We start from the raw sequence: 12,184 nt of genomic DNA, 5'->3' as shown, positions 1-12,184 counted from the left end.
TATGGACCAATGACCATGGGAGGGAAGTGGGTGGAAAGAGAGAGAGAGAAGGTGGGTACATGGAATTTCAGGCATGCTGAAGACACATTTTTGATAGAAAGTTCTTATGGGTTCAGAAAGGAAGGAACTACGTCTTTCAAACAAAGGATATGAACTTAAAGGCTAAACCCGCAAATCCTGACCTCAGCTCTTTAATTTTCTACCAAACCCATTTTCTCCATTCACAAAGCTCAGAAATTTAGCTCCAGGGATTTTTCACTTTGGAGGAATTATTATAATCTATTCCACGGGTTTTTGAACTTTTAAATATGTTAGGTTTCCTTTTAAGCAGGGAAACTTCATCCAAAAGAAAGCTTACTTGAAACACCAATCTATAAATATATAGATCTATCTCTTCCAAGTCTTACAGGTTTTTTTTAATTAATTTATAATATGTATGTCATGGAAACAAAAGGTCTAGTATCACTAGAGCACAGGGTTAAGCAGATTGTATATTGTCACTGAGACAGACATATGGTCCTCCAAAATGCCAGCCCTTGCCTCTAGTCTATGAGCCTACTTCCTCAGACTTTTGCCAACTGAAACATTTTAATTTTTACCAATATAACATCTAAAAGATACCTCCTTTTGATTTCAGCTCCTTTAATTATGAGTGAGATGGGGAATATTTTTCATATGTTTGTTGAATATTTTCTATTCCTGTGTGTATGTGCTATCCTTGCTCATTTCCATTAGACTATTTTTCTCTGTCCTAAAAATTTATAAACTAATAACATTAGGCTATAATCTTTCAATTTGCTGCAGATGTTTCTCGTTTTATTGTATGTCTTAATTTTGTTTTGATAAATTTTTTTTACAACTCTATAGCATTTTTCATTTAAAATATCACTGCTGTTAATGACTTCAGGCATTTATATCATGCCAAAAAATGTGTTTTTCATTCTAGAAATTAAAAAAAAAAACCTCACACTTGTACTTTTCACTAATTTTTTTAAAAATATTGCTGTCTTTGGTGCATTGGAAGTTTATTTTCGTGTAAAGAGTAATCAAGATTCCCCCCACCCTGCCAAGTTGGCAGTCACATATTTAATTAATAATACATTTTTTAATCACTCAGCAAAATAAGATTTCAAGATTTATCATATTCTACATCTTGAAATCATGTCTATTTCTGGACTCTGTTCAGTCTCATTGGTCAGATTGCTTATTGCTCCTGTAGTTCAAAATTGTTTTAATTATTCTAATGTAAAATCCAATTTAATACATGGTAATATTAGTAGGAGGTCATAATTTAGAGAGAGGCTAAGAAAAGTTTCACTGAGAAAAGAGATATTTCCAGTCTCTATCTAAAAAGCTCCCCCAAACTCGGGGGAGTCCTCATTGATATTGTCTCCCTAGAGCCTTCTAGTTGATTGGAATACATGGAGAAAGCCTAAAACTTCCTAAGAATAACATGCTTTACATCATAGAAACCTGAGCTCACCTGCTAAACTTGCTACTTATTAATTCTTTGCCCTTAAATTAATCCCTCTGAATATCTGTCTCCTCATCTGTAAACTAGCAGTAGTAATACTTAGGTTACAAAGTTGTTTACAGATAAGAGATAATTTGCATAACACAATTAGCACAACCCCTGGACTTTGGAAGGCACTCTATAAACTGTAGCTGATAGTTATCAATGCTGTCTCACAGCCACCTAGTCTTACCCTCTTAGGCAAAAACAGATGAAGGCCTTCCATAATTTCAGGCCTCCAGAAAGTCCCCAAATCAAACTTGTAGTTTTCACTCATAGCCCAGAAGTATGACTATATCTGCTAAAAGGCTTTCATCTACTCGGTTTGGGACCCAATCAGGAATGTTCACCTGGAATTAGCAAGGATAGTGTGGGGAACAGGCAGGTGGATCTGCATATTGAGCCATTTTAGAAACTGTTGTCACCAATAATTTTGTTTAATTGGATATTTTTACTCTTAAGGGTAAAATTATTGGAAGTCATGTTTCTTCTTTGGGAGTCCCAGGGAAATAGTTCTAATACTGGTGTCAGGAAAAATGTTTCATAACCATCCTAGACATTTTCCACAATATATATGGCATACATAATGGCCATATTTTCCAACAAAAGATTATTTATTTTGAAAAAAAAATCAGGGAAATGAAAAATGTGGGTTTGTGATATACCCTAGAAATTCTAGAAGTGTACACATAAATACACATAATGGAAGATAAGAATTGACCCTCAGAATTCAATCATACAAGCATTATTGACACATACTCCCATTCCAGGCCTCTGCTGGGTAATACGGGGCATACAAACGAAGAAGTCCCTTTCCTTTCTTAATGATGTTAATAGTCTCGAAGAGAAGAACATAACCATGTTATGTAACAAGTATTCTGTCTTGGAGTCTGACAGTGTACATTCTAATTCTGCCCCACCCAAATCTTAATATCTCTAAGTCTTTTTAAAATTGTGATAGGAATAGCTATCTCAGTAGGATTGGTGAGAGGTGGATAGAATTGGATCATTCATGTAAAATCCCTGACACAGGGCGCCTGGGTAGCTGAGTTGGTTAAGCGTCTGTCTTTGCCTCAGGTCATGATCTCAGGGTCCTGGGATCAAGTCCCACATCAGGCTCCCTGCTCAGCGGGGAGCCTGCTTTTCCTTCTCCCTCTGCCATCCCCATATACTCTCTGGCTCTCTCCATCTCTGTCAAATAAATAAAATCTTTAAAAAATAAAATAAATCCCTGGCACAAATAATGATAGCTATTATAAAGAAAGCAAAAAGTACTTCAATTTTATTTAAAACATTTATGAACTGGCTATACTGACCTTTCCTCATACTATATTGTATAATATCTCACATAAATATTTTATGTAAATCTATATAAAAATGTTAATAATGATTAATATTTAATGAGTGCTTACTATATGCCAGCACCTTCCAGCAATTGTTCCTAACTGTTCTATATATATTAATATAAAAGTTCTATTATTACACTCATCTTGCAGATGAGGAAACAGAAATCTAGACAAGTTATATAATTTGCCTACAATTATAGAAACATGCTTATAAATTGATGAAGTCGTCAATTAGATTCAGCCAACCTACCCAGAGTCTGCACTTTGAACCTCATGCTTTCCAGTCACCACTGGGATAGCATATAGGCAAAGTTGAGAACATAAAGGAATTTGGTTTTGATAAGAGATTGCTGAATGGTTGCTGACTCGCACATGTAAACTGGATTTAGAGTAAACATACTTCCTATGAAAGGAACATCAGTATCAGAATCTGATAGTCCTATCTGCCACCATCATCTACATAGTGGAGATACCAACACGCATCTTGGGAGGTTCTCAGGAGGAGCAAATGAGAAAAATATGTGAAGACACCCAGCTGTGGGTTGTCCACAGTCATATGATTTTGAGGGAGTGCAATGGGAATGAAAGCCTGGGTGTCCTGCCCACTCATCCATGCCCTTTTCCTCATTCTAAGTATAAGCTCTCTTACCAAATAAATTTTAGAGTATTGAAGGACTGGATTTTGTTCAAGGGAACCATTATTTGAGGAGGGCAGACCCACAAAAACTGTTGGATCCCTTTCTCTGCCCTATAAATCACCAAGTCATGAAGGCTCAATTTCAACAAAATTATAAATTGCCTATCATCTAGCCTCCCCACTTTGGCCTACGATTATGGAGAATGAGCCAATCCCATGGTTCTATAATGGTCTTCTTTTTTTCCCTTCCCACATAATAATATGTTTTGGTGAATCAGCCCTTCAAGGCAACAAACACATTGGGTAAACAGAATTCATCTTTAGCATTATGTACAAGAGCAGAGGATTGGGGTGCAGGAGACCAAGGCTTTCAATTCCATACCAGCAGTCAACATCATATGACCTTGTACATACTAATTTCCGTCTTTCAGTCTCTCTGTAAAAATGAAGAGTTTCATCTCGCAGCTGTGATCTATGCCTATGCTTGCCTCTGTAGCTTAGTAATTATTCCGTCTCAGATATTCTACGGAACCCATTTATCATATATATGTGGCAGAGCTCAGGGGGTCTTAAATTCATCCTAGAAGGAAGAGGCATGCTTAAATGGGAGACCTGAGACTTCTTTACACAATAAAAATCACCACTGCCAAGCTCTCTCTCTTTCTCTCTGACTCAGTTTAGGGAGTTTTAAATTACTGGGCTGGAACCGGAAAACCAGGCTCTTCGTGTCCTAATTATCTGTTCCCTTTGAAGTCCCACTGGTACCAATTTGATAGAAATAGAAACTGTGGATCAAAGCTCTAGTGACTATTGTTCTTATGAGCAGGACGTGAACCCATTTCTAAAGAAACAGACCCACGCTTTCCTACCCAGGTATCTTCTACAGTACAAAGTTTTCAAGCAAAAGATGTCGATTGCAATTTTTATTGTAATCACACTTTTGTTTGTGGGGGTTTCTAATGCTAACATTTATTGGACATCTGAAAAGGCAGAGGAGCGCAAGGAAGGCAAAATTGAGATCATACTGACAAGGCATTCTGTGGCATGTTTTTATCACTTAAAAATACATTCTAGTATATGTAGATATTCCCTCTCCAGGATATAGACCTTAACACCTGCCTCCTATCTTGAGAATGGGCTAGATTTAATTCACTTCAGAAAAGAATAGGGAAAGGAAAAAATGAGTAACTTTATAGTAGAAATACCTGGCAAACACTATACCAACCAACTGATGAAGATTAATGTCACTAGTGATGTCTGTGGCTATCATGTAACTTCTGAGGGGATGTGGTGAAATTTACGTCTATGATTTCCCTCCATTCTCAAAACACATAAACCCAGTCTAAACATGCAAAAACATCAGATAATGTTGGTTTCTCAGCCTTGACAAATCTACCTTGATAATATAAGGGGCCATGGAGGGAATTGGCTGAAGTGTGTATGGGCATTCTCTGTACTTTCCTTGCAAATTTTCTACACGTTTAAAATTATTCTGCATCAAAAAGTTATTTTAGAAGAACATATTATAAACACTTAAGCATTTTTCTATCTTCTGATTGTTAATAGAGTATTCCAGAGCACTCATTAAATGGGATCATGCCTAATACAGAGCTTGGCAGATAGTAAGTGCTCATTAAAAGATAGATTTGTTATATGTGGAATATAAGAAACAGCGCAGAGGATCAAAGGGGAACAGAGGGAAAACTGAATGGGAAGTGATAGGGAGGGAGGCAAACCATGAGCAACATTTAACTATAGGAAACAAACTGAGGGTTGCTAGAGGGGAGGGGGGTGAGGGGATGGGGTAACTGCATTAAGGAGGGCATGTGATGTGATGAGCACTGGGTATTATACGCAACTGATGAATTATTGAACACTACATCTGAAACTAAGGATGTACTATATTTTGGCTAATTGAATTTAAATCATAAAAAAATTTGTTTTTATTGCTGTTATAATTTTGATCACTATTCCACTCTGATTACTGAAAACTTCCCTATCAGGTGTCTTTATACATGCTATTTCTTCCTTGTTTTTATTTTCTTTATGCACTGAGATTGTGTGGCCTGGCTTTGGAATTTGCTGTACGGTTTGAAGGTGGGGTTGTGTAACCAACTGAGAAGAGCCAGATTATTATTGTTGCTCTGTTTCAGTGTCATCCCAGTGGCTGTTTGATAGACCTCTGCCTCCAGATGGGTGTTATCATGTTTCTGAAGCAAATATGGAACAACTTCATGGAACTGGGATACCCGTGAGCACTTTATTTTTAAACTTGCCTTATGTATAGTTACAAAAAGAAAGATAGAGGTAGTGGGAATAGTTCTTAAGAATTGGGGCCTATTAGACAGACAGGAGTGGGTTCTGTTCCTGCTCTGCTGCTCACTAACTGTGACCGTATGTGTGTTAGTTAACCTTTCTCAGCCTCAGTCTTCACATCTCTAAGAGGGGATCAATGGCTATATGCACCTCGAGAAAACACTTGTGAGGATTAAAGGAAATAGTGGATGTCAAGCACCCGGTACTCTGTTCAACACATTTAAGATGCTTGTTGCTATTCTTAAAGCACTATTTTCAGTACAGGTTCTTGAGGATAAGAATAACCTTCTGGGTTCTTCCAGCCACCAAAAGACCAAGGTTGTCATTGTTTAACAAAGGCAGTCTCCATTTACGCTCCCCCTCTTGAAAAAGAATAAAACAAAGATAAAATTCTGGATAAGGAGGTCTTGTACTCTTTATTACATGAAAAAAATGTCATTAGAACAGGATTGGTTTCACATAAAATAGCTTCTGTTTTGTCCCTTTAGATGGGGTTTAAAGGTCTGTGGAATGCTGACGTGAAGGGTGTTGAATGCCTACTTCTACATCTAATAACATAGATTACTCTTCCAAATACACTGAAATATGGTTTATGTAAAACAATGTGTGATGGAAGCTTTGAGGCCTAACCAAGGTTAAAAGCATGACTATTTTGAGGAATTTCTTGACTCTAGAAGAAGAACTAGTTAATTGATGATATAAATAGTTTAGGCTTAGTCATCTGATTATGCCGTGATTCTTTCTCCTTGTTGGTGGACAAATGGTGTCAGGATGTTCCAGAGCAGAGACCTTAGGGCTGGAGAAGTGATATCCATCCTGAAATCTGCCATAAACTATTGTGTTAAGTTACAGGCAGTCTTAGAGCATAGACTATGAAATAACTGAGACCTGGTTCATATTCCTTCTCTGCCCCTTGCTGAAGATGCTTACAATTTACTTCACCTATCTGTGAGATTATTTTTTTATTTATAAAATAAGGGAGGAGATTACAAGAGATGTGCAGTGGTCTTTAAACCTCATCAATAAATGACAGAACCTTTTTGTGAAGAGATTTTTATACAGATCCTCAATATTCAAAACAGAAAAAAAAATAAATCTCTAGTAAATGAAGAGGGCATAGGGATGAAGGGTTGGGGAGCCCAGTCCATTGTTTGTATCCCTTCCTATCCCTGGACCATCTGTTTGAGACACAGAGCTTGGGAACATCATTTGAAAGTAGCTGAGGAGATTAGGTAGCAAGTGCCTGCCACAGGATCTGACGTGCTGTGAATGAGATAGCTTCATAAGCACCATCAAGATGGTATCGTCGTCATTATACTATTAAGAATGATTCTTATTGTAGTCATTGTCTGTGTGCTTCTATACATAGCATACCTTCGGATAGCACATTTTCACCATGACCTTGCCTAAGTGGTTAGCCTGAATTATGTATATCAAATCCCAAATGTACCATGGTAAGGGACATGCTGTTGGTGTTTTTCTGAATCCATCAGGAGTGGACCAGTCACTAAAGCAATAATTTTGAAACTTGTATAACTCAGTTCTCTTTCTTAAAGTAAAATCTTAAGCAGACTGAAGTAATAAAATTAAACCAAGCAGGTCTGCCTCAATCTCAACACCCAGCCCCTTTTGCATCTTTATGAGATCCCAGAGGCAACCTCCATGGGACATACACTGAAGAACTACCTACCTGACGTTTTGGTCTATGGTTGTTCTTCCAACACCCACTGAGTTCCAGGTCCATGATTAATTAATATTGAGAGTTGGGATACACTGTGGGATTCACTTCATTCTAGAGGTAATGTTCATCTAAATCTTGAAATAATTAACTGCCCAGAAGCCCCCACTATGGGATATTTCTGAGTCACATAATTTCAAGACTGCCCCTAAGCTAGGGAAATAGTGTTGTTAATTCCTTTCCAAGTCTTTTAAATGGACTCAGGCACAGATCCATTGCCATAAATTATTGTTCACTATAGTAGCAGAATGTAATTGTTAATACTCAAACCCTTCATGTTCATAAACTCACAGAGGTAAATAGACTTATTAAAAGTAACACAGCCAGTGCATTGTAGGGTGGGGACTAGAACCTCTATCTCTTGAAACCTTATCTAGGGCTCAGTTATTTGGTATGGAACATGATTATACTCATGTTCAGAGAGCACAACCCAGAAGATTTTGGGTTATGAGCAATTAAGGGCTCAGATCCAATCACAACAGGCAACATAGAGGTTTAAGTATGTAGAGAGGTTGAGGGAGTAGAGGGAAGGAATCATACAAATGGGTGTTTGTCTAATAAGAATCAGGAAGCACCTAAGTGTGGCGGTGGGGATTAATTCCCAGATACATATATAGATGTGTACATGGTCTAGGAAGGCTGAGGCCTATTCCCACTTCCTAAACTTGGAAGTTGAGACCATGCAAATATCTCCAATTCCCAGAAATGCTCAGTGTACTCCCAGGGTAGTGGTATTTCTCTTTCCTTAATGCCCTATAAATTGTTCACCATATGCTTATAAGAGCTCAAAAGCCCGTTGTCTGCTCTGTGATGTAGGTTGATCCAGAACTGGTGGTCACGACATAAAATCAAGCGGGGAATACAAGATGCGTCCATACCTCAGTGGGAAAATGACTGGAACCTGCAGCCCATGAATATTCACGGACTGATGGATGAATATTTAGAAATGGGTAAGGAGAGAAACTTCTACACAGCTGTTTGGACTTCTTGATATATTTTTTTTTTCTTTACACAGGCCTTAGTTCAAGACAGAAAACCATCTCTCTCTTTTCCAACCCCAAACATTCTAAAATACCTCTGTATCTTTATCTTAACATAACTAGAGAAGATATTAAAACAATGTCCTTGGAAGGCTCACAAATTCTGTCCTTTGTCAGCCATAACATTTGACCAAAATGAAGGGTTTTCTCATAGCAGAACACCTAGTTTTAGTGCAGATATTTTAAAGGAACAAAATAAATCAGAACCCATTCCTATATCAAAAATATACCATCCTGCCCAAATAAAGCAATGATTATTTCTTGCAAAAAACCTTTGCACAGACCTGGTGTGAGTTTAGCTTCTTTGAGAAGCCCACTTATTTATATTAAGAAAAGGAGGATTCTCACTCCAACTGTTAAAATCTTTGTGTGTTGTCTTCACATTTGCTTTTTCTCTGACCTTTAGTCTTCTCATCTATAAAAAGAAAGGACAAGATTAGGTGTCTTGGGTCCCTCAGAGCTCAGCATTTTTCTTCAAAGCCTCCTCTTTGACTTCTTTTCTCTTCACTCTTCCTTCATGCGGCATGGTATAGTGATGGAAAGCACAGAGAATTTCAGTCCATTGAGATCAGAGAGTTTCAATGCAGGTTTTAACATTTTTTTGCTATCCACCCTTTAGCAAGCTTACTTAACACATATGAACTATAGTTACCTCAACAGCAAAATATGATGAGCATATTTACCTTGTAAGGGATATTGAAAGGATTAAAGGCGATTTATGTGAAGCACCTCATAAGGCCCAAAGAAAGCACTCAAGAAACGATATTGTTTATATTACTAATTTTGCAACGCTCTCCCTTTACAGTTTTGCAGTTTGGTTTTACCACCATCTTTGTGGCAGCTTTTCCTCTGGCCCCTCTTTTGGCTTTGTTGAACAATATCATTGAGATCAGGCTGGATGCCTACAAATTTGTCACCCAGTGGCGGAGGCCTCTGCCTGCTCGAGCAACTGACATAGGTAAGATTCAGGAACTAAATGGGTTTTGCATTGCTGAGGCCAAGAAGAGCCTTGATCTTAGAGCCACGTGGGTTTCTATCGTTGGGGCTTCCTTCCAACTATAACAAAACTGAGCAGTTTTGATTAACAAAATCATGAAATGAACACTAACCTAGTTGAGAGTATGTTTATCCTAAACAGGCTATGTCATGACCTTGTTTATCACTAAAAACGATCTCGTATACATTTTTCCATGTTAATAAGTATAGTTCTGCCTCATTCTTTATAGTTACTGCACAAATTTCTATGGCATGTTATATGACATTTCTAAAAAATCATTCCCTTAACTAGAGATGCTTAGATTGCTTCAGTTTTTTCTATTACAAACAACACCTAGGTGAACATACATCTTCATACATACTTTGATTATTTCCTCAAGATAAACTCTTAGAGTGGAACTCCTTTGTCAAAGAGCATGTACATTTAATTTTTTTTTAAGATTTTTATTTATTTATTTGAGAGAGAGAGAATGAGAGAGAGCAAGCACATGAGAGGGGGGAGGGTCAGAGGGAGAAGCAGACTCCCTGCCGAGCAGGGAGCCCGATGCGGGACTCGATCCAGGGACTCCAGGATCATGACCTGAGCCGAAGGCAGTCGCTTAACCAACTGAGCCACCCAGGCGCCCTAATTTTTTTTTTTACATTTAAAATTCTGATAATTTCTCATTATGTCCTCCAGAAATATTGTGCCAATTTATACTCCTAAAACTGTAATAAGGGTTCTTTTGTTTTTTTAATTGTTGTTCTGTCCTCAAAAATCTGAGGAGGGAAAAAATGATATCTTATGTTTCCTTGCATTTTTATAATTATGAGATTAAATATATTTGTATTTCTTCTTGACTAACTTTATGACCTTAGGCTATTATATCTGATTTGGTAATCTTTATCTGTATGTTCAAGATATTAATCCTTGATATATATGTTGCAAGCATTTTCAAATGCTGGTTTTTAATCTTTTACTCCATCATGAATAAGCTTTTAAAATGTGTATATAATCACATTGATATATCTCTCTTATAGTTGTTTTTATTTATGGCATTCTTAGAAAGATCCTTTAGAACTCTCGATTTTTTTACCATGTTTTAGTTGTTTTATATTTTAGATATATGTGTGTTATTTGGTTATCTGTTGACATTTTATGATTTTATTTAAATTGTTGATCTAACTGGAATTTGTTATTAATAAAGGGATTGAAATTGAGATCCAGCTTGTTTTTTTTTTTCTAAAAGGTAGGCAATTTTCCCAAAACCATTTATTAAATTTTCCATCTTTCTTAACTTGTTTGAATTATCTCTATTATATGAAATTCTATATAAACTTAGGTATATTTCCAGAATCTCCATTCATCTGACTACTTATTTTTGGCATACTGTTTTAATAAACTAGCCCTAACTAGGTCTTTTTTATTTTTATTTTTTTCACTACCACTCAATAAAATGAAATATTATAAAGATTTTGAAAAACAAAGAAAGAGGTTGGGAGGGAGAAAGTTGCCATGCTATCCAATCAGCTTTAGCACTTTTGAGTATTTCTTTCCAGGACTTTTCTTTTTTTTCATATCAGTGTATTTAAAGCTAAGTTTAATCCTATTTGAAACATCAGTTTTGACTGCAACCAATAGTATGTGGATACTGTATACAATTTCAAAAGCTTTTTTGTACATCTGTATACCAGATTGGAAAAGTCAACTAGTGATTTCCAGGTCTTGACACCAAACTTTTATATTTTTATATTTTTACTTTAAAAAGGTACTTGAAACCATTCCTGATGATATTTTAATTTTCAAATCTCTCTAGATGGGGTCTACTGTGGAAAAGTATTCAGTAGATGTCCGATCTGTAGTGAGATATTGTACTAAGAAAGTAAATAATGGACAGAGCTGTAGCCCCAACAGAAGTAAAATATTCTTTCCAAAGAAGAGTCATGAGAGGGTTTTAATTTTTTTGCATTTCATTCCCTATCTCTACTCTTTCTCCTACTAGGAATCTGGTATGGCATTCTTGAAGGAATCGGTATACTGGCTGTGATCACCAATGCATTTGTAATTGCTATTACATCTGATTACATCCCACGTTTTGTCTATGAATACAAATACGGCCCCTGTGCAAGTCGTTTTGAATATGGTGAAAAGTAAGGTTGAAATTCATACATTTTTCTGATATGTTTTATGTTTTTGATTGAAATGGGAACTCATTGCAAAGTTCTGTTCTGTGACCATTAAGGGCAGTGTTTTTGATCATTGTACTTACAATGTGCTTATTGGAGGAAATCAAGCAGGATAAAAAGGGCGACAGTGCTTTTTACGCAAATAATTTTAGAGTCTATGTTTTTACTTGTAAATGCATCACTGGTATCCAAATGTTAAAAACATTATAATGTATTTAGAAGTCAAATTCAGAACTGGAAGAGATGTTAGAAATCATCCAATGCAATCTTCTGACTATATAGTTGGGAAAGCTGAGGCCCACTTGCTTCAGGGAATAAAGCTAGTTTGCAGGGACATACAGAATATGAAGGAAATGTCAGCTATGATGAGAGAGTCTGTCTTTCTTTCTTTCTTTCTTTCTTTCTTTCTTTCTTTCTTTCTTTCTTTCTTTC

At 36.6% G+C, this 12,184-nt stretch overlaps 1 protein-coding gene across 2 annotated transcripts in view; it reads left to right on the top strand.

Annotated features, from left to right (window-relative positions):
• The window catches only part of ANO3 (anoctamin 3), a 416,780-nt gene that overhangs the window by 395,052 nt on the left and 9,544 nt on the right, over positions 1-12,184 (top strand). For both annotated transcript variants that reach the window (XM_021685869.1, XM_021685870.1), the window contains 4 exons: positions 5,650-5,747; positions 8,367-8,500; positions 9,396-9,548; positions 11,569-11,716. In XM_021685869.1, coding sequence (XP_021541544.1) covers positions 5,650-5,747; positions 8,367-8,500; positions 9,396-9,548; positions 11,569-11,716 — 533 coding nt within the window. The remainder of the gene's footprint in view (positions 1-5,649; positions 5,748-8,366; positions 8,501-9,395; positions 9,549-11,568; positions 11,717-12,184) is intronic.

This window comes from Neomonachus schauinslandi, chromosome 11 (genome assembly GCF_002201575.2).
Source record: "Neomonachus schauinslandi chromosome 11, ASM220157v2, whole genome shotgun sequence".
NCBI lineage: Eukaryota > Metazoa > Chordata > Mammalia > Carnivora > Phocidae > Neomonachus > Neomonachus schauinslandi.
Note: the sequence above shows the minus strand (reverse complement) of the source record. Positions and strands in the feature narration are given on the sequence as shown.